Source organism: Drosophila guanche, unplaced genomic scaffold, assembly GCF_900245975.1.
Source record: "Drosophila guanche unplaced genomic scaffold, DGUA_6, whole genome shotgun sequence".
In the NCBI taxonomy this organism is placed as follows: domain Eukaryota; kingdom Metazoa; phylum Arthropoda; class Insecta; order Diptera; family Drosophilidae; genus Drosophila; species Drosophila guanche.
This window is the reverse complement of record NW_022995753.1, coordinates 2694446-2716490: the sequence shown is the minus strand read 5'-3', so window position 1 is coordinate 2716490 and position 22045 is coordinate 2694446. Positions and strand designations below refer to the sequence as shown.

Here is a 22045-nt window from a genome sequence, read left to right as displayed (position 1 = left end):
TCTCCCTTGCTGACCTAATCCTCTCTTTGGTATGTGACCGCAAGGTATGGCATGCAGGTAAAAAAGGACGAACTTTCCCAAGCTCCTACCTTTTTCGCACCTGTTTGAAACGATCCCTAATAATGCATGCGAGAGCGTCTGACAAGAGAGCATTTCCCTGAAGAATTTCCATATCGCAGGATGAAAATCGCCATGTAAATTACCTGTTGTCGACAACTTACGCTCCCTTGCTTAGTTACGTTAGGGTAATGTTTGAACAACCAATGAGTACATATAGAGAGAATATTTGACTATAGAACATATAAAGTATATAAAAATAAAAGAGGGTAAATAATATCTAAGAAATCGGTGATTACCTATACGATAATGATGATTTTTCATCATTATCAGGTATTCCTTAGCAAAAGAAAGGAATACCTGCAATGTATAAACCGGAGTATAGCCCCAATTATGTTGTTAAGATAGAAGAACTTCCCCCCCAAACCCCTCCAAGCTTATTATAATATTTACATATGTTCCCTTTGTGCAATTTTAAGGAAAACAATAAAATGTCTGTTCCTCTTTTGTTGCGCGGCGGTATTTTTCAAACATTTTTAATGACATCAGTTAACATACATGTGTCTCTACATGTTACATGCACTTACATTCTGAACACAAAGCTCCCTTGCTTTCGAGAAGGGGTGACATGAATGAAACATTCAAATGCAAATTTGTAAAATATAAGGTCATAGAGTATACAATCTAATAAAATGAGTATTAATAATAAGCCAAATTGATTCTGTAAACGGATTAAATTATTACTTCAGTGTTAAAACTCTTGGCAAGCTAGTAATATCAAATAGAACACCAAAATCAAAGAATGGCATTTAAGACTACGGTATATTCAGTATATTTTGAAAATGCAAGGGTATATTTCGGTATATTTCCGAGGGTATGCCGGTATACCTTATCGATAAACCCGCGGTCCCACTGCACTGTTCACTGTTGTATGTGTGCGTTCGTGTGCGCGACGAAAAAAAATACAAAATCGTAACGAGCAGAGGAAAAAACGTGTGAAAAATACATAAAGAGGTACCGCCAGATGAAGAGTAATTGGCAAATAGTTTAAGACAGTAAACGCATGGCCTACTGTCTGGCTATATCCTGTTTAAATTTTTCTGATGTTTAGGACCTGTTTCAAGGACCTTTTTTGCCTACTTCTCTCCCGGCTGGCTCCCCTTTTAGTCAGTGTTATGCTATATACAGTGGTTTCGGTGTGTGTGCGCTTGAGTCGCGTGTGTCTTCTGACCACGACCACCTGGGCGGTAGTCAAGTGGAAATTTTGCGTTCAAGGACAACGCTAGTGACACCCTCTCCATCCCATCCTCTGTCTAGCCCATAGGCTCCTTGCATTTTCTGCGGGAGGGGCTCGTGAAGAAGCAACAAAATAGTATATTTCCCTGTTATAGTTTATACGAAAGAAGAGAGTGGTGGAGCAGGACGGCGACAACTAGTCTGGTATTTGTACAGTTAAATTTGGTGGGTTCCCCCTCTCAGAAACAGTGATGTGGTCGTTTGCATAGAGAGTATAAGGATTAATTATTCGAAAATAGAATCGTATTCTCATATTTTGAAATAAAATTCAATTTTCATACAAATAGTCTAGTACATAGGTGAAGATATGTATTTTCGCATGTGTTCGAATGTGTGTGTGGCGGGGTGCCGTTGCTTTTTTGTTCTCCTATTTGTGCCTCCGCGTTTGAGCGAGCTTGCGCACACCAATGCAAATGTACATGCATATGCCGCTCTTTCGGTCGCGCGCTCTTTCCAAAAACACATGGGACCGACCCCTGCCAGGCCCCAGCATTGCACTCGAAAATAACTGTTCGCAATTGTGAGAGCTAGAGAGCAAAACAAGCGTTTAGAAGAAAAAAGTTCGGAAAATATGAGAACAAAATGAGAAAAAAATCAGCTGCGACGTAAATCTCTCACAAAAAAACCGTTAGGTAGGATGAAGTGAAGATAGGAAGGGAGATGAAGCATGACAACCATTGAAATAGTAAAATAAGCCTAGTAAATGGATAAAACAAAAAACCGCCACATTTCACATCCACGTGTGTGCTCGGTGTCTGTGCCTGGCATGTGTACATACATACATATGTATGTACATACATAGATACATATGTGCGTGTGCAATTGTTTTCTGCAGCTGATTTATTTGAGTTTGCTAGTGTGCGCTTGTTGGTTACGCGGTTGTAGAAGGGGAGACCAGCAGCTAATCAAGTTTTAAATCTGTCACACATCCGCTGCCCAAAAAAATTATTCAAACTGCGAACGGTGATAGTTATTGAGATTTTATATGTGTGAGTGTGCGTGTGAACGCATGTACAGATGAATATTCTTTATTCAATTGAAAACGCGGCTCTTCTCAGGTCAAGGACTAGTTTTATTTTTTTACTTGGTTGAAGCCTGGAGACTAACTAGAATATTCCACAGATTGTTTTCCATCCATCCCCCAATCATACTCACTGCCAATTCAAATTCGTTCGACAGCTAATTAACTTATTGGACCAATTAGCCGAAAACTGGTTTTTAGTCCGTTACGTGCCTTTGCTTGCCCCCACAACCCTGGCTGCATCGAAAGGTGATGATTAGTAGGTGGGGATAAATGAGCGACAGCACTTCTGCTGCTGTCAGGTACCGTTCGACGCAGACGCAGGCGCCTGCGTGTAGCCCTCCACCCCCCAAATGACAAAAAAATGGTCAAAGGCTAAAGAGCAAAGAAGATCTCAGCTGCTTACGATTCGCGCTAATGTTGTTTGTGTGTGTGTGTGTGTGTTTTTGTACGGCTGTAAATAGGCATTGCTATACATATAAAAGAAGAAATCGTAACGTAAACGTAACGTAAACTATAACTCCCCTCCCTTGCTCACCCACCCCATTGCTGCGCTCCATTCCATCCCGCTCTCAGCTTCCCATGAAACGTGTATCCCTATGGTGTATGGTTTAGGTTGGATACACTTGGTGTGTGGGGCGATGTAGATTAGTCAAAATTGATATGTTTTGTGGCATGATCTGCCGCCGTTTTTCTGATATTTATTCGTAATAAGAAACGATTGTTTTCTATGAATTGGAGCTTGGGTTTCTTCATTTCCAGCTAACAGCGACGCCGTTTCTCAAACGGTATCGGATACCAATTGTATTTATATTTCTGATTCGATTTGAGCCGTAAAATATGCATCATAATGTGTGTGTGTGTGTATATGAGCTCTTGCATAAGAGCTTCAGGCTCACCTGCCTGAGAAAAGGTGAGAGGAGGGACCAGACATCAACTTCTTTTCATCTTACGCATCCTCTAATTCAAAGGTCGTACCATCGAAGTATGTACATACATACGAGTATGTCCTGTATGTAGATCAAATGTCAAATCAGAACTGATACTGATGGATTTATCTGGTTAAAAACCTTATTTCTCATTTTTATTTATTCGTTCGGTAGAGGCAAGCCGTTCGGTTTGAATGTGTTGTTAGTTTTATTTTTATATTCTGTGATCTTTTATTTGTTTATTTCTTGGTTTTTTTTTTCGTCTTGGATTGCATTTATTTCCTGACACCAAATTTATCAAATTGCAGCGCGGCGCTGTCGTCCATTATCTTTCTTCTTCGTCAGTGTTCGTTATCGTCGTAGTCTCGTCGTCCTTTTTTTCGTACTCGTCGTCGTTCCGAACGAAGAAAGAAGAACTGCATCAACAAGAACAGGATACCCTGAAACAAACACCCACGTAATGCAAATGCTTTAACCGTTGACCTCAAAGGATCAAAACTACGAGGAGCAGTCTCGCCGCCTAGGATGTCCACAAATTGGCAATAAATGATATTCGTGTGTATGTATGGTATGTATTGCCTGATATCCGAATAAGCATAAGTCGTTTCAACAATAACAACAACGCGTTATCGAAGAACAAATAACGGCAACAATCAGTAAAAACTCGAGCCGGCTTTTTAAACTGTGTGCCGTGCGTGTGTGTGCATGCGTGAAAATGGATATCTGAGAGACGCCAACTCATTTTACTCTCTTCCACTCTCGCTGAATCTTTCCCACTCAATAGCGTTACTCTGACGACTCAACCTCTCAGTCGTCTCTCTCTCTCACGCCAACTGCTCTTTGGCTGTGCCTGCGTCTTCGCCGCTGCTCGTTCTGCTGTTCGTGTGACAACAAATCTCACCTTTTGCTTCGTGACATTTGTGTGTGTGTGTGTGTGGAGTACCGTTTTCTGGATCATTTCAATACCGAGGCTTGTCATGGCCGCTCGTGGAGAGATCAAGAATATCAGGGAGAGCCAGCAACAGCACCAGAATCAACAGTAAATATAAGGCTCAAAAGTATTTAAAAACTAAAAACCTAGATAGATTTAAGTGGAAAGTGCAACTCTTATACAACAACAAAACAAAGCCAAAGCCAAAGTTTCAGGATCTATACAAATAACAAAAAAAAAGGAAGAAGTTAAGGCTCCTCAACGTAGGAGTGGAAAAACACCATCTAAGAATAAGCACATACCACAGTCTCTCTCCTTTACGTAATTATTCAACCATCCACAAACACCACCACACCCAACAAAAAGGAAGAAAAGAAACCACAAAAGAACCAACACACCCAACATCCAACCACAGAGTGGGTGGCAAAGGGAGGAATATATATATTCGATTATATAAATCACACAACACACACCAAACACCAAATAAAAAAAATAAACAATACGAAAAACAACCTGTTGCTGGCAACAATGACAACCCTCGAGGAGCATATCGTCTTAACTCCCGTAGATGCGGTGGAGTCGTCTCACGTGTCGCTGTGCGACGATGTTACCAATCTATCGGTCCTCGACACGGACACGGATGTGAGCAACACGAGCAGCAGCTCGAGCAGTTCCAGCAGCTCGAGCAGCTCTAGCTCCAGCACGGACACGGACACCGGCAAGGGCAGCAGCACCGTGGGCAGCTTAGATGTCACGAGCGTTAGCTCGTCCAGCATTGGGTCGGCCGCGGGTTCGATTGCATCGCCGGCCCCATCAACGGCTAATTCGAATACATCGTCGGGACTGGGCCTGGGCATGGGCCTGGTGGTGGACATAGACAGCACGGCGAGCAGTCAGGAGCTGAGCAGCCATGGCGTCAACGAGCTAGACTCGCTGGAGGACTCGTGCGGTGGCATGCTTAAGGATGGGGATAAGCTCTGCAAGTTGTGCAGGTGAGTCGATTTCTAGATCTTCATTTACATACATATGTCATGAACATGTCTCTCTAATATTTGATAGCACACGCCTGGTTATGCCTCGCATCTTGACCTGTCTGCATGTCTTTTGCGAGGATTGTCTGCAGGCCCTGGTGGCCACGGATTCGGTGTCGGCCAGTTCGCCCAATAGTTGTTCCTCATCCTCCTTCGATGGCAGCGAGAATCAGCATTCGCATCGTTTGCCCTCGCTGTTGGAGTGTCCCGTTTGCAAGGATGTCACCCGACTGGGTCCTAAGGGGGTGAAGGGACTCACATGCGATTATATTGTGACCAATATACTTGATCTATCGAACCTCGAATCGGAGCAGATACCCTGCACCTCGTGCAAAAGCAAGGAAGAGGCCATTTCCCGATGCAATGATTGTGCAAACTTTTTGTGCAACGGCTGCGACAATGCCCACAAGTATATGCGATGCTTCGAGAACCATCAAGTGGTGCGCATCGAGGATTTACAGAAGAATGTCCAGGACAAGCTGTTCATCCATAAGCCCGTGTGCTGTGGCCAGCATGTAAGCGAGAATCTCAAATACTATTGCTTCACCTGCCAAGTGCCCACCTGCAATGATTGTCTGCTGGGCGATCACAAGGGCAGCGACCATCACTATGAGACGGCCGTTGTTGCTGAGCAGGCAGTGCGCGCCGATCTGGTAGACATCATTAGCGAGACACTAAAGAAAGCCGACTATTGCAATGACGCCACCGGGAATCTAAGCAGCGCCCTCACCGAACTTCAAGCCCAAAACGACTTGGTCCATCAGCAGATCGAGGAGGGCTACAAGCTGTACAAGCGTATTCTCGAGAAGATCAGAGACGATATGATCAATGAACTGGGTCGCCTGCACTCGGATCGAGAGCTCAAAATCATGGATCTAATGCAAAGTCTAGAGAACAACTCCGGAAGATTGCAGCAGGCGGCGCAGTTTGGCCAGCGGGCCCTTGACAAGGCCAATGCAGTGGAGTTTCTGCTGCTCAAGCCCCTCGTCACATCCCAGTGCAAAAAACTGATGGAGCAGACACCCAAATGTGACATCAACTACCAGCTACAGTTTGAGACAAAGCCGGAAAGGTTCGAGCAGTTTGCCCGAAATATGTTTGGTAAATTTGCCACCGAATCCAGTTGCAGTCCCGCGGATACACCCAAGCCATTGTCACCGGTTCCGTCGTCACACCAGCATCAGCAGCAGCAGCATCAGCAGTTGCAGCAGTCGCAGTTGCCATTGCAATCACTGCATCATTCGTCGCCACTGATTGTGGGTCATGGCCATGCCCAAGGTGGAAGCTCATCGACGCGCGGCAGCTCCTCGGTGCAAGGACGCCTCAGCTCGGCCGTGTTTAGTCCAAATTCGTTGCCATCCTCATTGCAAAGCTCGTTCGATGGGGATAACTCGGCCATGACTAGCTTCTCGTTGATGAGCACTCTGCCACCGGACTCGCCGTCTCAGCTGCAGCAGCCGCCACCGTTGCCGCAGTTACCACAAATGTCGCAGATGCCACAGATGCCCGTGATGCCCGTGATGCCTCAGCAGCAACAGCAACAGCAGCAGGCACAGCAGCAGCAGACACAACAGCAGGTGCAGCAGCAGCAGCAGCTCCAGCAGAAGCAACACCAACACCAACAACAGCAGGTACAGCAGCAGGCGCAACAACACCAGCACCAACAACAGCAGCAGCAACACCAACAGCAGCAACAACAACAACAAGTAGTACTCCATCAGCCGCAGGCACAGCAGCAGCCGCCTATGCCACCGCAGATTGCCCAACTGGTGACACCCCAGGGCATTGTCCAAGTGCAGCAGCAGCAGCAGCAGGCTCCTCATGTCAATCTGAATGCCGGACCCGGACCAAACATGGCCGCACTCAACGGCATAGCCGGAGGCGGCGGCGGAGGTCCACCCTCGTCCTTCAGCATGCTGGAGTACAATATCTCAAGGCTGGCCAGTCTCACCGAAACAATGTCAGATTCCCTAAGCGAGGCATTGGCCGTGGGCGGTGCCACCGCCGGACCGAATGTGTCTCAGGTAACCGCTGGCTCGTCTGTATCCGGCGGCCCTGGAGCTCCCCACCATCAACAGCAGCAGCAGCAACAACAACAACAACAACAACAACAGCAACAACAGCAGCAGCAGGCGGTTATGCCTGCCTCCGCGGTGACGCCCAGTCAACCAATCACTTTGGCGGATATTTTGTCCGGCGATCAGCGGGCGCTCAACAATCTTCAGGCCCTGGCCAAATTGGGACTCAATAATAATGGTGAGTGGAGTGTACCATTAATAGTTTTCTAACCATTGCAAAGTCTTAAAACAAAAAAACCAAAATAATTGAACCATAATTGTATGTTCTCTTAACGTTAATTGTATATGATTTCCGTCTGTACAAAAGGAGGAGTTCAACATATCTTATGATATTTTGCCACATCCCAACTCCTGGCGTAGCAGCAATCGGTTCCAATTTTACCAAAGTTCGGCAGTTGCTGTTTCATGGCAGGCAGTTTTCTTAATTTCATTGCAATTTCATTATAATATTAGAATGAAAGATTTTCGTTTCCAGACCTTGCAATGGTGTCCTTCCTTTTATTTCTTGTAATGCCTTCAGTTCTTATGCTTTTGAGTTTATTTTTCTTTCCTTTCCTTCCACAAACACCACACACACACACACATACACAACACACACTGCAACTTCTACCACTGTCCAACTCCAACCGACACATACACACCAACACACAACCATTGCGACACTGCACACAGATGATCTGTTGTCGAGCGAAAGCTCATCGGGAATTGATTTTTTATCAGATTTCTGCCTGCCAGCTGCCACCTCGCCCAATCTCCAGGCCCTCAATCCGATTGTCGGCGGCGTCGAGGATATTGGCCTCAACAATTTCCATGCCGTTGCCCCGCCCGGCACCACCAGTGTGGTGACCGGCCGCAATAAGGCCACACCCATGCAGATCAGATGCAAATTCGGTTCACTGGGCACGGCCAAGGGACAGTTTAATTCTCCGCATGGCTTTTGCCTGGGCGTTGACGAGGAGATCATTGTTGCCGATACAAACAATCATCGGATCGAGGTCTTTGACAAAATGGGTGCCCTTAAATTCCAATTCGGGGTCGCTGGCAAGGAGGAGGGACAACTCTGGTATCCCCGAAAAGTGGCGGTCATGCATAATAATGGAAAATTTGTGGTCTGCGATCGAGGTAATGAGCGCTCACGCATGCAGATCTTTTCAAAATGTGGACATTTTATGAGAAAAATAGCCATCAGGTAAGGGCCTACACATATTTCTTTATAGTATTTGTGTAAAATACATAATTAATATGTGTTAATCCCTAACAGATATATTGATATTGTGGCCGGACTGGCTGTCACAGCCAAGGGTCACATTGTGGCCGTCGATAGTGTATCGCCCACCGTTTTTGTTATCTCTGAGGAGGGCGAGCTGGTGCGCTGGTTCGATTGCAGTGACTATATGCGTGAACCCTCGGATATTGCCATAAGAGGTGAGATTCTATATTTCTTATATTTCCAATATATTCTAATCAGATGTAACTCTTCGTTTTCTAGACAATGATTTCTACGTTTGCGACTTCAAGGGCCATTGTGTGGCCGTTTTCCAGGACGATGGCACATTCCTCTATCGCATTGGCAATGAGAAAGTCACCTGCTTCCCCAATGGAATTGATATATCGAATGCTGGTGATGTACTCATCGGTGATTCACATGGCAATCGCTTCCATGTGGCCTGCTATTCGCGCGAGGGCGCCCTCCAATCGGAGTTTGAGTGTCCCCATGTTAAGGTTTGTTGTGTACCCACCTACACTAACAATAACAATTCAGACCAAACTAAACGAGAGTCTACATCGCAAATCTGAAATCTCAAAAGATACTCACTTGTAATTTACATGTAAGCTTTTTATTTTCCTCACTATCATTTCATTGTTTGAGACAGCCACAATTCCGGTATGAATTTCGTACACATTTTTGGGTACTCAATTCGTTTCGTATACTTTCATATTGCCGAACAATTATTCCATGCTAGTACCACAAATACTTATCAAACACACAACATATTTCCGTATCACTCCAGGCTATTTTGAGCAATTATTTCAACGAATATTTCAGCATGTAAGGTAGAAGTGGTGGTAATGGAAGTACATATTATATTCTTATTAGGTGCTTTGGTATTCATTGAAATAATGACACATAAATTATAATTTGTTATTTAAACTTATGGCATGCTATTAACCCGCGTCCGTTTATCAGTTAGTTGAAATGATTATCAAGTGGGACGGTGATTAATATGAAAATTATTCACAGGTTTCACGATGCTGCGGCCTGAAGATCACATCCGAGGGATATGTGGTCACTCTGGCCAAGAACAATCACCACGTTCTCGTGCTGAATACGCTCTATGTTCACTGATTGCAAATTAAAGCCCGCAACAATCGTCCGTCAGTCGACTTGATCAAATACAATTACAAATACTCTTCAGGAAAGATATACGGCTGTCGTCGTCACCTGATGCCCGGCCATACCCACAATGCTATCTGTCATATATTGGCCAGAAAGCAACAGAAGTACGAAAACAGGATGAACAACGCCAGCGCCAGCGCAAATGCCATCGCCAATGCCAATGTCAATGCTAACACCAACACAAGCGGCGGCCAAATCAGTCAGCAACATCAACAGCAGCAGCAGCAGCAGCAGCCGCCGCCACCACCGCCACCGCCGCCGCCGCTGCCGCTGCAGCCGCATTCGGTTATAGACCATCTACCAAATAGTCGCAATCCAATCGAAACCAACAGCTACATCTTTAACCACAATTACAACAGCATAAATTGCGACAAAAATAACGTCAATGTCACTGGCAATGTCAGCACCAACTCTAGCAATTGCCAACAATAAGGTGTATATAATCGATAATAAAAAATATATAACACAATATATATGTTCAAGTTGGAGAAATACAAGGACGTAAAAACAAAAAACAACACAATCTCGAAAACCAAAAAATCCTTTTAAATAATAGTGAAACAACAAAAAAGCGTGCAACAACGGCTAAAAATAACAAAATGAAAATGATACAACAAATACTATTTTTGATCTCTAATTAACAAAAAACAATTAGCGCTACTATTAAGATATAAAAACAAAAACAAAAACCAAGCATCAAACCAATCTAACAAACGAAAAACCAACAACAAATATTTTACTTAGTCTAAACGCAAAAACAAAAAAGAACGATAAACTAAAACAACAAAAAGGAAGATTCGATATTTCAAAATGTTTTTTAAAAACTTTTTTTAATCTGTTTTTCATTATACTTTTTGTCCTAAGATTTTGTTCTTGTTGAAATTGTCACATAATACACTATCACACACATACACACGCACACACGCGCACACAAACACACATACAAAGACACACACGCCCACACACCCAACACCACACGTGTAAACATACACCTACTATACATGTTACTTATTATCTATATAGACATATATATTGTTATATCGACCGATTAGCTTTTTTGTGCATATACCCTTCCAGAATCTTTTTCTATAAACCAAACGAAACAAAACACGCATATATACAATACATATATGTGTATATATATATATATATATACCTAAATATATAAATATATATATATATGTATATATAAAGTTCTACACATATGTATATCTAGCAAAATGTGCAACTTTTTGTGCACATCTTTTTTTTGCTAACAAGTAAATTTAAACGAAAAAGAGAGAGAGACGAGAATAGAAGAGAAGTGTAGAAAAAGGATTTAAACATTTGTTGAGGGCGCCATCAAAGGACGCGTACAGGCAATAATTATAGAGGATGGATGGTAGGATGGAGAGGAGAAGATGAAATCTAAGTAGTTTTATTTTGTGTTTCGTGTAAAACAAACTGAAACCAAACTATTAAAAAAACAAAACAAAAACCACAAGAAATTTAAACAAAACAAATTGAAATTGTTTAGGTTTTTCCTTACGCTGCTTATATAAGGTGATATCTATTTATATAAATATATATGAATATATGGAAAAAAAACTACAAAACTATATATATGCATATATATATATCTTAAACATATATGTGAAATCCTATGACTATATGACTTTGCCATATATATACAAAAAACCAGAAGAGAGAGAGAAAGCGAAAGAGAGAGAGTGGGCGGGAGTAGAAGTTAGCGATAAATAGAGAAAAACACAACACGGTACACCACAAGCAGAGGCAAATACGATGAATGGGGGGTTGAATGTGTAGGGGCAATATACATTTATCTATTGAAACACGTATAACTAACTAAATAGCAGGACCGGGGTCAGGCAGGCACGCGCCCTGAACCCATGAATAAACCCACACATTCTCTATAGGTTCTTGACGCTTATGCGTTCTGTCACTACAAAAGTAAACAAACTCAACATACAAATTAATCTGTAAGCTAACAAACCAAACAAACAAAAAAATCCACACGACACAGTGCGAATCCGCGCTTATGGCCAACAACTATAACATCAATTGCAATATAAAATCGAAACAGAAACAATACAAACAACAGACAAAACAGAATGTGAAAAGCGTGAAAAAACCTACAAGCAAACAAAACTTATTTGTTAAGTTCTTATATAAATTGTTAACAAAAAAAAACAAAAAACGATATTCCTTTTGCTTATATACAACAAACAAAAAACCATATATACAACTCATGTGAATGGCATCCACAGGTACACCACACCATACCACACACACACACACACACACAAAACACAAACTGAACCATATATACATATACATCTAGAGATCTATAGACCTAGAGATCTAGGGAAACATTTACGATGATATACTATGTATGGATACATGCAACATTTCTTTCCCGTTGTAATACAATATAAGGCTGGTTTACTCCCAAGACATTATTATTTTACAAAAAAAAATTAAATTAAAAACTAAAAAACAAAAGAAAAAAAGCACAGATATATATCTACCATATATCGTAAGTTTAATGTTATGATTTATTCATTTTGCGTTCTCTTATACGTATAAGTAAAATAGTTGTGAACTCTATTTGTGTTTTTTAGTTTTGTGTAACATTTTTATTACTAAAGCGTTAAAGCGTTGAAGCGTTGATGAAACGAAACAAGAAATGCAATTCAAAATGCAATTTATTTCAATGGAAGTTGAGCGAGAAAGCAAAGCGAAGCAAGCAACTTATTTTTTATAGGCTGTAACCACATTTATTATATACACACCACCATCCCCCAAAATCACCAAAAAAATCCACTCACTCAAAAAAAAAAAAAAAAAAAAACATCAAAAAAACTTTTACATATACATACAAACAACGAAACGAATCTATTTTTATTTTAAACACTTGTTCGTTTTGTCTTAACGTGGCTTTTATTCCGCGATTCCTTTTCTGAGTTTTAAACAGCAAAAAAAAACTTTCATTTTAATTGAAATTCCTACGAGAGTGGGAACATATGTTTTTAAATCTTGTCATTTTTTTATTCCTAAACTATAGTTTTAATCTGTATACAAACACACACATATACCGTAAACTATATAAATAATTTAAATGTTAAGTTGTTTTAAAAAACGAATACATTAATTATTTTAATTAAGTATCATGCGTACATAATTTTAAACGATTTGTGTTTTTAGTTTTTCTGTTGTTACGTGTGAGGCTACACATATAATTTTATACTTAATCAATAACTAGACGAACAATTTGTGAAACTATTCTTCTTATGTTAATCATTGAAATTATAAAACAATATCACAGAAGCTGTTGATGGATAGATGAAGACCCGGGTCTAAAGAGAGAGAGAGAGAGAAAGGGAAGGAGAGAAATCTTAGGAGGGAGGTTTAAAAAGAAAATGCAATTTTTTGTGAAACAATTTGGCTGTTGAAACCCTAATTTTTAATTTAAATATTTTTATGATTTTTCGTTTATTACATTAAGAACAAAATGTTATATAAACCAAGTACAATACAAACATAAAGTCGTTTTGTTGTTGTCATTTGAATTTAATTCCTTCTCTAATTACTCACTTGTTTCCCCACCCGAACTTCCCATTTGTTTCCCCTTCCTGTTGTATTCTCTAACTAGTATATCTGCAATTAACTTCAATTGCAAAGTATTAAGACGAAACCTTTTTTCGGAAACACTCAAATGCAATGCAAATTATGTACCAAAATTGTTGTTTTCTTTGCCGTTCTTAATTTTGATTTTATATAATACTAATTTTATTCAACAAAAGAAAACTCAAAAACTGTTATACAAAAACCAATTTACATTTGTTTCTAGTTTTTATGAAAAGCCTTCAAATGAAATTGTAATTCCACACGCTTTTATTTTATAAAACATCATAACTACAAAAATATCTATTTCTCAAGTTTGTTTTTCGTTTTATTTTCTCTCTTTGTTGAGAAACAAAACAGCACAGAACGGAAAATATCAAGCATTGTTTTAATGGAAATGTTAAATTTTACAGTTAATGCTTTTTTTATAATTTTTCCATACCAAACAAAAACAAAAAACCAACCTACAAATTTATTTCCTATGGCATAACAATTTGTGTGTAAAAATAAACAAAAAATGTGCTTAAGTTTAAATCAAATTTACAATTTAGTTGAGATTTTGCGACTTGACGACGGGGGAACCATTTATACCTATTATGTGTAAACTAAACTATAGAATTTCTAGCGAAAATATATTTATATTTGTAGTGCTTGTTGGGCATCAAGAGGGGAGGGGTATTTGGTGTAGGCGGGCGACGGGTGATGGTGACGTAGGTGTGTGAGAACTAGTCAAAGATTTTGTGGTGGGTTTTGGTAAGGGGAAGTAGACGACGAAATCGAAAATCCGTAACGAATTTTAAACCAAACGAAGCTCTTGTAACATAACGAAAACCTAACGAAACTCGTTAACGTATTGCTAAACTTACTGATACTTTGTAACGTAAAGTGTAGCTATTCGATACTCTTCTGTAACGTAAATTTAAACGATAACCATTATCTCTACGGAAATACATTACGTACTACATCACGGTAGAAGTCAAGTTTAATGAATGAAATCCGTAAACAATTATAAAATATGCCAAGATAAACTGCAGGAGAGGTTATCCTACCCTTCCCACACTATCCAAACCGAACACGGGACCCCTGGAAAAACACACGTACCACTCCTCAATCGCTTTTTTGCCTCTGGGTGCCCTACAACTCTAAACTTATTGAAGGACGAGTGAATAACTAAACTAAACTATGAAGAGATATGTTTTTAGTTGCTTTCTGTGTATATTCTGACAAAATGAAAGCTTTCCACCTTAACTTTTTACATCTTCCTTATCTATATATATACTGTCTACATATGCATACATTAAATCTTCTGTTTCGTATTCCTTTTAGTTTATCGTTTTTATTTTTCAATTTTACTTTGATGTACTCCAAAAGAAACTGCAAAACAATTTGTCTAAGCTTATTAGAAAATATTCAAATTTAGTCTTAATCCGTAACAGACACACACACACACATGTTTCTCAAAACACTTGATATACAGTTTAGCTATATTAATTCATACCTATTAAAATATACTTAAAAGTATGGAGTCAATAATATGGCAAAGAGAAGGAAATGAAACCTTTTATAAAGATGCTGCCAAAGATTTTTTATACAATCGAAAAGAAATTGTTTCGAGAAACCCAATTAAGAATTATTACCGTGTAAATTATTAACTATTGTCACCTCTATTATTATGATTATGTTAATTGTTATTATTATGATTAATTACCATTATTATTGTGAAGCGTATTAATATTGTTTTCTTTTTTTGTGTTTTTGTATAAGGTCGAAAATAAATGGAAAAGGATAAGGAATGAATGTCGAAAGCAAAAAACACGCCAAAAAACGAGAAATACTTTTTGAGAATTTTGCTCAGTAGAATTGCAAGTGACAAAGAAATTAAACCAATTGATACCAGCGCTAATGCTAGAACTTACTAAAACACTAACTAACGATTAACTATCAATGATAAACGATTATTGATTCGATGGGGGAGGGAGAAGAATTTCTTACAGAATTTGTTGAATAATTTGTTCCTCGATGCGACGCTTACGAAATGCAAAACAATTTTCTTGTTGGGAAGAGGAGAGTGCAGAGTGCAGATATAGGACATATAACACTATACATATACGAGATATACATATTGAATGTGAATATATATTTAGAGGGAGTTACTCTTGGATGGAGGCCCTTTGCTTCGATTGGGGTATCTCTCTTTGGGCTCAGGCAATCAGTCAGTCAAGGGTTTAGTTAGCTACTAACACATACACTTACACACACAGACATACACCATCAAAGGCCTCTACCAACACCCCACCATAACCCACCACCCCAAAAACAAGCCCTTTTTCTCAATTTTGTTTTGTTTCCCCGCTCCCATTAAAGCCTTGTCTTGTATCATATTTGCATTTAGTTAAATTTTTAAACAAAAGAATACAACAACAAAAAAACGCTTTATACATCAAATTATTTTAATATCAATGTATAAAAAAACCATACATCTAAATATATATATATATATACATACATATATATAAATATACAAGCAGACATATACAAAAAAAAAACAACAAATATATATTATGTATTTTAATTTATTTAAATGAAATGAAAGAAACCAAACAACATTTTTAAATGTATTAGCCATGAAAGGAAGCGTTGAAGCTCCAACTCTACTCTAAAAAAAAAAAGCAAGAAAAAAATACAAAAAAAGGAAAAAAGAGTAACAAGTAACGAAACTTATTTGGAGACAGTCCCCCACTAAAAAGGTGTCTGAATAATTAAGAAATCGGAAAACAAAACAAACAAATTTACTAAATCGATATATACACATGGCATTAGCGTACATTTACTTATATACATGCATACATATACTTACATATATGTAAAACAATAATTGATAGAAACCAACAACAAAAAGAAAAACAAAAATGCAGAAACAAGAAAAACCAACAGAAATACAATCTAGTGTACGTCAATTTTTTGATGATATTTTTCGCCTTATTATAGACAAAAAAAAAACAAAAACAAATTAAAACAACAGACGGAAACCCAGATTTAAAGTAATACTAGTTTAGATCAAAAAGTTGAACAAATTGGAAAACGAACAGAATGAACACAGTTTCAAGAATGATAAGTTAGGATGCATTTTGGGACTAAGTATTTGCAGACAGGTGGATAGGAAAGGACAGGAAGGAGACATTTTGATAAAGGGATGATAAAAAAAAAACCATTTAACGACAAGCAATCAATTACTGAACAAAGCTAAAGAATATATATTGTATACTTAGATCATTAATTACACATTAGGCGGTGCAAGCTGAAACAAAACAAAATAATAGGAAAAAATATGTAATCAAAAACCAGTTTACAGTACACACCCCCGATAAAACAACAAACATTATCAAAACTCAAAGCAAGCAAATCAATTAAAAAAACTAAACAAAACAACAACTATACTAAGGCCAGAACCCCAAGAAAAAAACTGAACAAGAAATTAGGCTAAACAACAAGAACATTTTAATATCGAAACACCGAAAGTGAGCAAAACCATTTGTCAAGTTAAAATTCGAAGAAAGGAAAAATACAAAAACACTAAGTAATAGAGCAAATAATGAACTAACGAAATTCAAATAATAACGAAAATATGTATGTATCTTCAAGGTTTAGTTCCCTTAATGAACAAAAGTATGAAATCAGCAATATACTCGTATGATTTGCCTTCAATGATAAATGAATAAAGTAAAGAAGTTCCTCAGGTCAACACCACATAGAAATATTCAATTTAAATAAATGAAAAATAATGTGTGTATTAAGTTCTTATTTTTAATTTGCCGTGTTTTAACAAATTTTGTGTTATAGTTTTAATCACGAAATGAAAAAAAAAAAATGAAATAATATTGATTATATTGAGAGTTGTGTTCAGCTTTTGTGAATTTTTGTGTGTATGTATGATCAAATATGATATTTATTTAGATGTATAGGTAAATCAATATAGGGAAACCAGGGATTAAAATGTAGTAATTAAAAAACTTACAAGTGTATCCCAATTTGTTCTACTACTTTGTATATTCTATGTTCTCTTTTTATGCTATGATGAAATATACAAGTATGAAGCAATTTTTGTTTGAAATAATCACACATGATTTTTTAAATGTATTTTCGATTTTATTTATATTCTTCTCCATTCATTCAGGTTTAATTTAGCTCAAAGTTGCATCGTTCGCAACAGTTTCTATTCACTTTATGCACTTAAAAATTTACCGATAAAAATACGCTTCTATCAACGCTTTTAACTTGATACCCAATCACCGCCCTAAAGTAAAGCAAAACATAAGATTGAAACCAAAATTGAGAGATAAACTTAAAAACTCCCTCGGAAGAGTTTTTGCATTCAAAATTTCAGTGAAACATATCAGTGAAAATTATTTACACCTACAAAAAAAAACGAATGAAAACAAAACCAAATTGAATGAAATCTTTTTTTGTTGAAACAGTGTTTACACTCTGTTAATATACATATGTAGTACTTATAGACCATATAGTCTTTGGTTTTCTCAATTTATTTTACATTTACGTATGGTTTTTTCTTCAATTGGTTGATTGATTGATTGTTGCTCACTTTTTGGTTTTGTCAGTGTGCGGGTGCTTGTGCAGGATTTTTTTGACATACATATATATGTATGTATATATGTGTTATAGAGGAAACCATACAGTAAACTAATAACTATAGTGCCATGATTCATGATAGAAACCAAAATAGATAAACTCCCGCAACAAAAATACGGGGGAACAATTTAGTGTCCTTTTTTGACAAACCAACAACAAATTGAATAAAACAAAAAGAAACCAAATATACTTATACATAAAGTACAGACATACAATATATACATATTTACTAGAATATAGCAATGCAAGGATCAGAAGTAGTAACAAAATATAGAAACAAAAATTTGCAATACAAAGTAAAAGAAAGCAAACAAAACAAAACTAAACACAAATAGAATACAAGTTTTTTCGTGCTTAGGCCAGATCGATCGATCGACGGGTATATACATACATACATACATACATACATACATACATACATACATACATATGTGTTATATGTAACGGGAGACGACAAAAGCATATGAAAACAGAAGCAATAAGAAAGCTTTTATTTTTCTAGAATTTTCATACAAGCAGAAAACAAAAATAAACAGAAACAGAAACTAAAGCAACAAACAAAACAAAACAAAAATGAGACACTTCCTAATTTCTCTCAGTGTATCACCAAAAGCTAAAGCAGAAAACATAAAAAATAACAAAGTACGTGCAAGTACGACTACATACAACTAGTAGCATATACAAACCTATATACATACATTCATACTATGAAAGATACAAACGTGTATAAAAAAGACACACACACATATATTATGATATACAAGAAATGTCTAAAACTATAGAGCAATAATTATATAGCAAGGATCCGCGAACAAACCATTATAAAAGAAATCAAGCAAACCCAAAACCAATGTTTTTGGGGCTTGTTCAGCAAATCCAGAATAAAACCAAATATAGAATCTTTTTATGTGTAAAACAAGAGCGTAGAAAATATTATTAAAAATACAACAAAATTTACACAACCAACAACCAAAAACAAAAACAAAAACAAAACAATTTATGCAAATAAATCGATACAAAATAAAAAAATTTTAAAAAATAATAGTATATATTTAATTTAAGATTTGACCAAAAACAAAAACAAATAGAAAACGTAAAGAATTGTGCGCGCCTTGGCAAATTTTTATATTTTAGTATGTATAATGGATACTAAAAGTGGATTTATGTATGTATGTACATAAGTGGGATAAACCCTGAAACAGAAACAGACAAAGAGGAGCACTCTTCCCAAAATGTTTGGCCATGCGAATGTCAAAGATCTGAAACGCCAATCGCTAAACAATTTGTCAAGTAACTAAAGCTACGACTTTTTTAACTGAGCGTACCAGAAACACGTACATAAATACACAAACACATACAAATATCGAAGGACATGGCAGGAGGACTCCTGTTTCGAGTATTTTCACATTATTCATAGACTACTACATAGAGGAAAAAGAAGAAAATAATCAACATTTCAAACACAAGAAGATACCAGACAGCGAGAGAGAGAGATAAGGAAGAACCGAGCAGATCAGAGATAAACCCAATAAGATAAATGAACAAATTCCCTGTGTTGTCAAAAGGCTTTAAATAAAAATAGGATACCCAAAAGAATACGATTTGTAATTTAGCATAAAACAACAACAAGAGAAAAAAAAACCAATAACAGATGTATTTTATAGACCGCAAATTACAGTTTTTGTGGTATCGCATCACGTCGGATGGGGCAGGAAAAAAAAACACAGTCAACCAAGACAGCAACAATATTTTTGGGCACCAAATATACAGTCAACTAATTGTATTACATTATTATAAATATACATAATATAAATACTATATTAATGATATGTGTGGTTATAATGGATGAGATTTACATATAGTACGTGTGTACGTGTGCGCAGGAGCGAAGGTTGCCAGAACAAAACCGATAACAAAACCAAACAAACATATTATAATTAGAGTGTTTTATGAATTATATACACCATATATACATAATATATATATACAGAAATACATATACATGTGTACTTTAGCCTAAACGATAAGATGTTGAATGAATTTTATGTGAGTTATTTTTGATGTTGTATAGTTAAAGAGAAAAACTCAAAAACAAACAAAAAAACAATTAACACACGAAAACAATCTCCCTGAAGCAGAAACAAAGAAAAAGAACAAATTGTTGGGCATTTTAATGAAACAAAACAAAAAACAAGTAAATTCAAAGTGCAATACAATAAAAAAAAAATCAATTAATAAAAGAATGGCACAAAAGACATTTTTCCGAATGGTATACAGATATACATATATATATGTGTATACCAAAAACTAACATATATGTGTATTTGTATATTCATATACATATGTATATGTATGTATATGTTTATGCCAACATCATCAACACTTAAATAATTTTTGAGTTAATTGTCTTTGAAAGAAACAAAAGAAAAACTAAAAAAAAGCTGCCTCAAACGAGATTAACACAAAGAATATTTAATTCGTATTGTTCAAGAAGTAAGATATAGATGTATATAAATTTACTTGAACAAAAATCAGTTTGACATATTACAAATAACACCAAAAATAATTGTTTATCAAAATTTACATACGATTTATTATTTTTTTTTTTTTTTGGGCAGCATTTAGTTAATAGCACAAGGGTTAAGGCGAGAAGAACATCTTAAATATGTTCAAATGTATGTAAATGTTCCTGTAGAACCAAACTAACTGTTCTTATATTTACACTTAACCCTTGTGTGTGTGTGTGTGTGTGTGTCTGTGTGGAACTTTTCGTTCATTTGATGCTTAGCTCAGATAGATGTGTTAGATTAAAACTTTATACATACATTAGAAATGATTCAAAATGAAAACAAAAAAAAACTATTTACATATAAATATGTGTAATAACTACAGAACTACAGAAACCAACTTATACCATTTTTGCTGACTGTACTCCTTAGGCTTTTTACACCTTTTACCATTTTACTCGAAAAGGCAGACTATTTAAATGAAGCGATAAGTAAACTTTTGCATGCCTCCACACCCCACTCAACTCTTAGGCCTACATTCATGTATACATCGATGTATGTACACATGTATGTATGTATGTGTGTATTATGTGCGAAAAGTTATTCAGGCGGAACCCTACTATATACGAGCATGCCTTGAACACAGACGAATCGAATCCAGGCGAGCCGAGAAACCGAAACTAGTTTCCACTTTTGCTGCCTTCCTCGAGAGCAGATCAGGTCAATTTTCTTGGTCTTTTTGTCCAATCCACTCCATTTATATTTATATGCTTAGACTTGAATAGGAACAAGTTTTTGCAGCCCCCAAAGGTCCCCACTCACTCCCCCTGTTCCCCGCCTGTGATAGTGTTAAAATCAACAAATATTATTTGTTTTTGATCATTTTTGATTGATTTTTGGAAAATGTACTCATGCCTAATTTTATGTGTGTGCGTGTACAGATTTTTGTTGTTGCTTTTGGCATGCTTTATATGTGGAAAATTTATTTATAAAAATATACCAAACTAATAGGGATATTATACAAATTTTAAAGATGTAATGAAAAAATATATACAAAATTTACTTATTGAGCAAAACGATAGAAGATAGCAAGAAACATATCTTTCTGTTGATTTAAATGAATTGCGAAATGATTAAAAATGCGCCACAGTCCGGTCCGGATTTAATCGCTTTCTTTACAAATGTTAGAAACAAGGGAGGAAACAATTGGTTGAAGACCAAAATTAATTAGAATATTTTTTAACTCGAATGATTTTAAGGCGAAAACCGCAAAAAAAAAAACGAATACACACACACGTGCATACAGTGAGCAAAACTTTTGAACCAATTATACAATAAAGAAAAAATTAAGCACAAGTGACAAAAAAGAAAGAATAGCATTCTAAACGGTAACTGTACCTTTGAACCCAAAACTCAAACTCAAACTCAAATGGAAAGTTTTCTTTTACTTTTCCAGCAATCTTAATCGAATTTCAATCGATATCGATTATCCTCTAGTTTCCCCAATGGAGCCGCCTCAACCCAAA

General features: G+C 37.0%; 1 protein-coding gene across 4 annotated transcripts; it reads left to right on the top strand.

Moving 5' to 3' along the window:
* The first annotated feature begins 974 nt into the window (after window positions 1-974).
* Window positions 975-10212, top strand: LOC117588503 (B-box type zinc finger protein ncl-1). 4 transcript variants are annotated; one of them, XM_034279825.1, is made up of 8 exons: window positions 975-1071; window positions 3612-3871; window positions 4088-5226; window positions 5294-7521; window positions 8079-8532; window positions 8605-8768; window positions 8833-9065; window positions 9586-10212. In XM_034279825.1, the coding sequence occupies exons 3-8, from the start codon at window positions 4763-4765 to the stop codon at window positions 9688-9690; spliced, it is 3648 nt and encodes a 1215-aa protein (XP_034135716.1). In that variant the 5' UTR covers window positions 975-1071; window positions 3612-3871; window positions 4088-4762; the 3' UTR covers window positions 9691-10212. The 4 variants fall into 4 exon arrangements, with proteins under 4 accessions (XP_034135716.1, XP_034135715.1, XP_034135713.1 ...); XM_034279824.1 differs by having other exon boundaries at window positions 8064-8532; XM_034279822.1 differs by having other exon boundaries at window positions 8016-8532.
* The last annotated feature ends 11833 nt before the right edge of the window (window positions 10213-22045 follow it).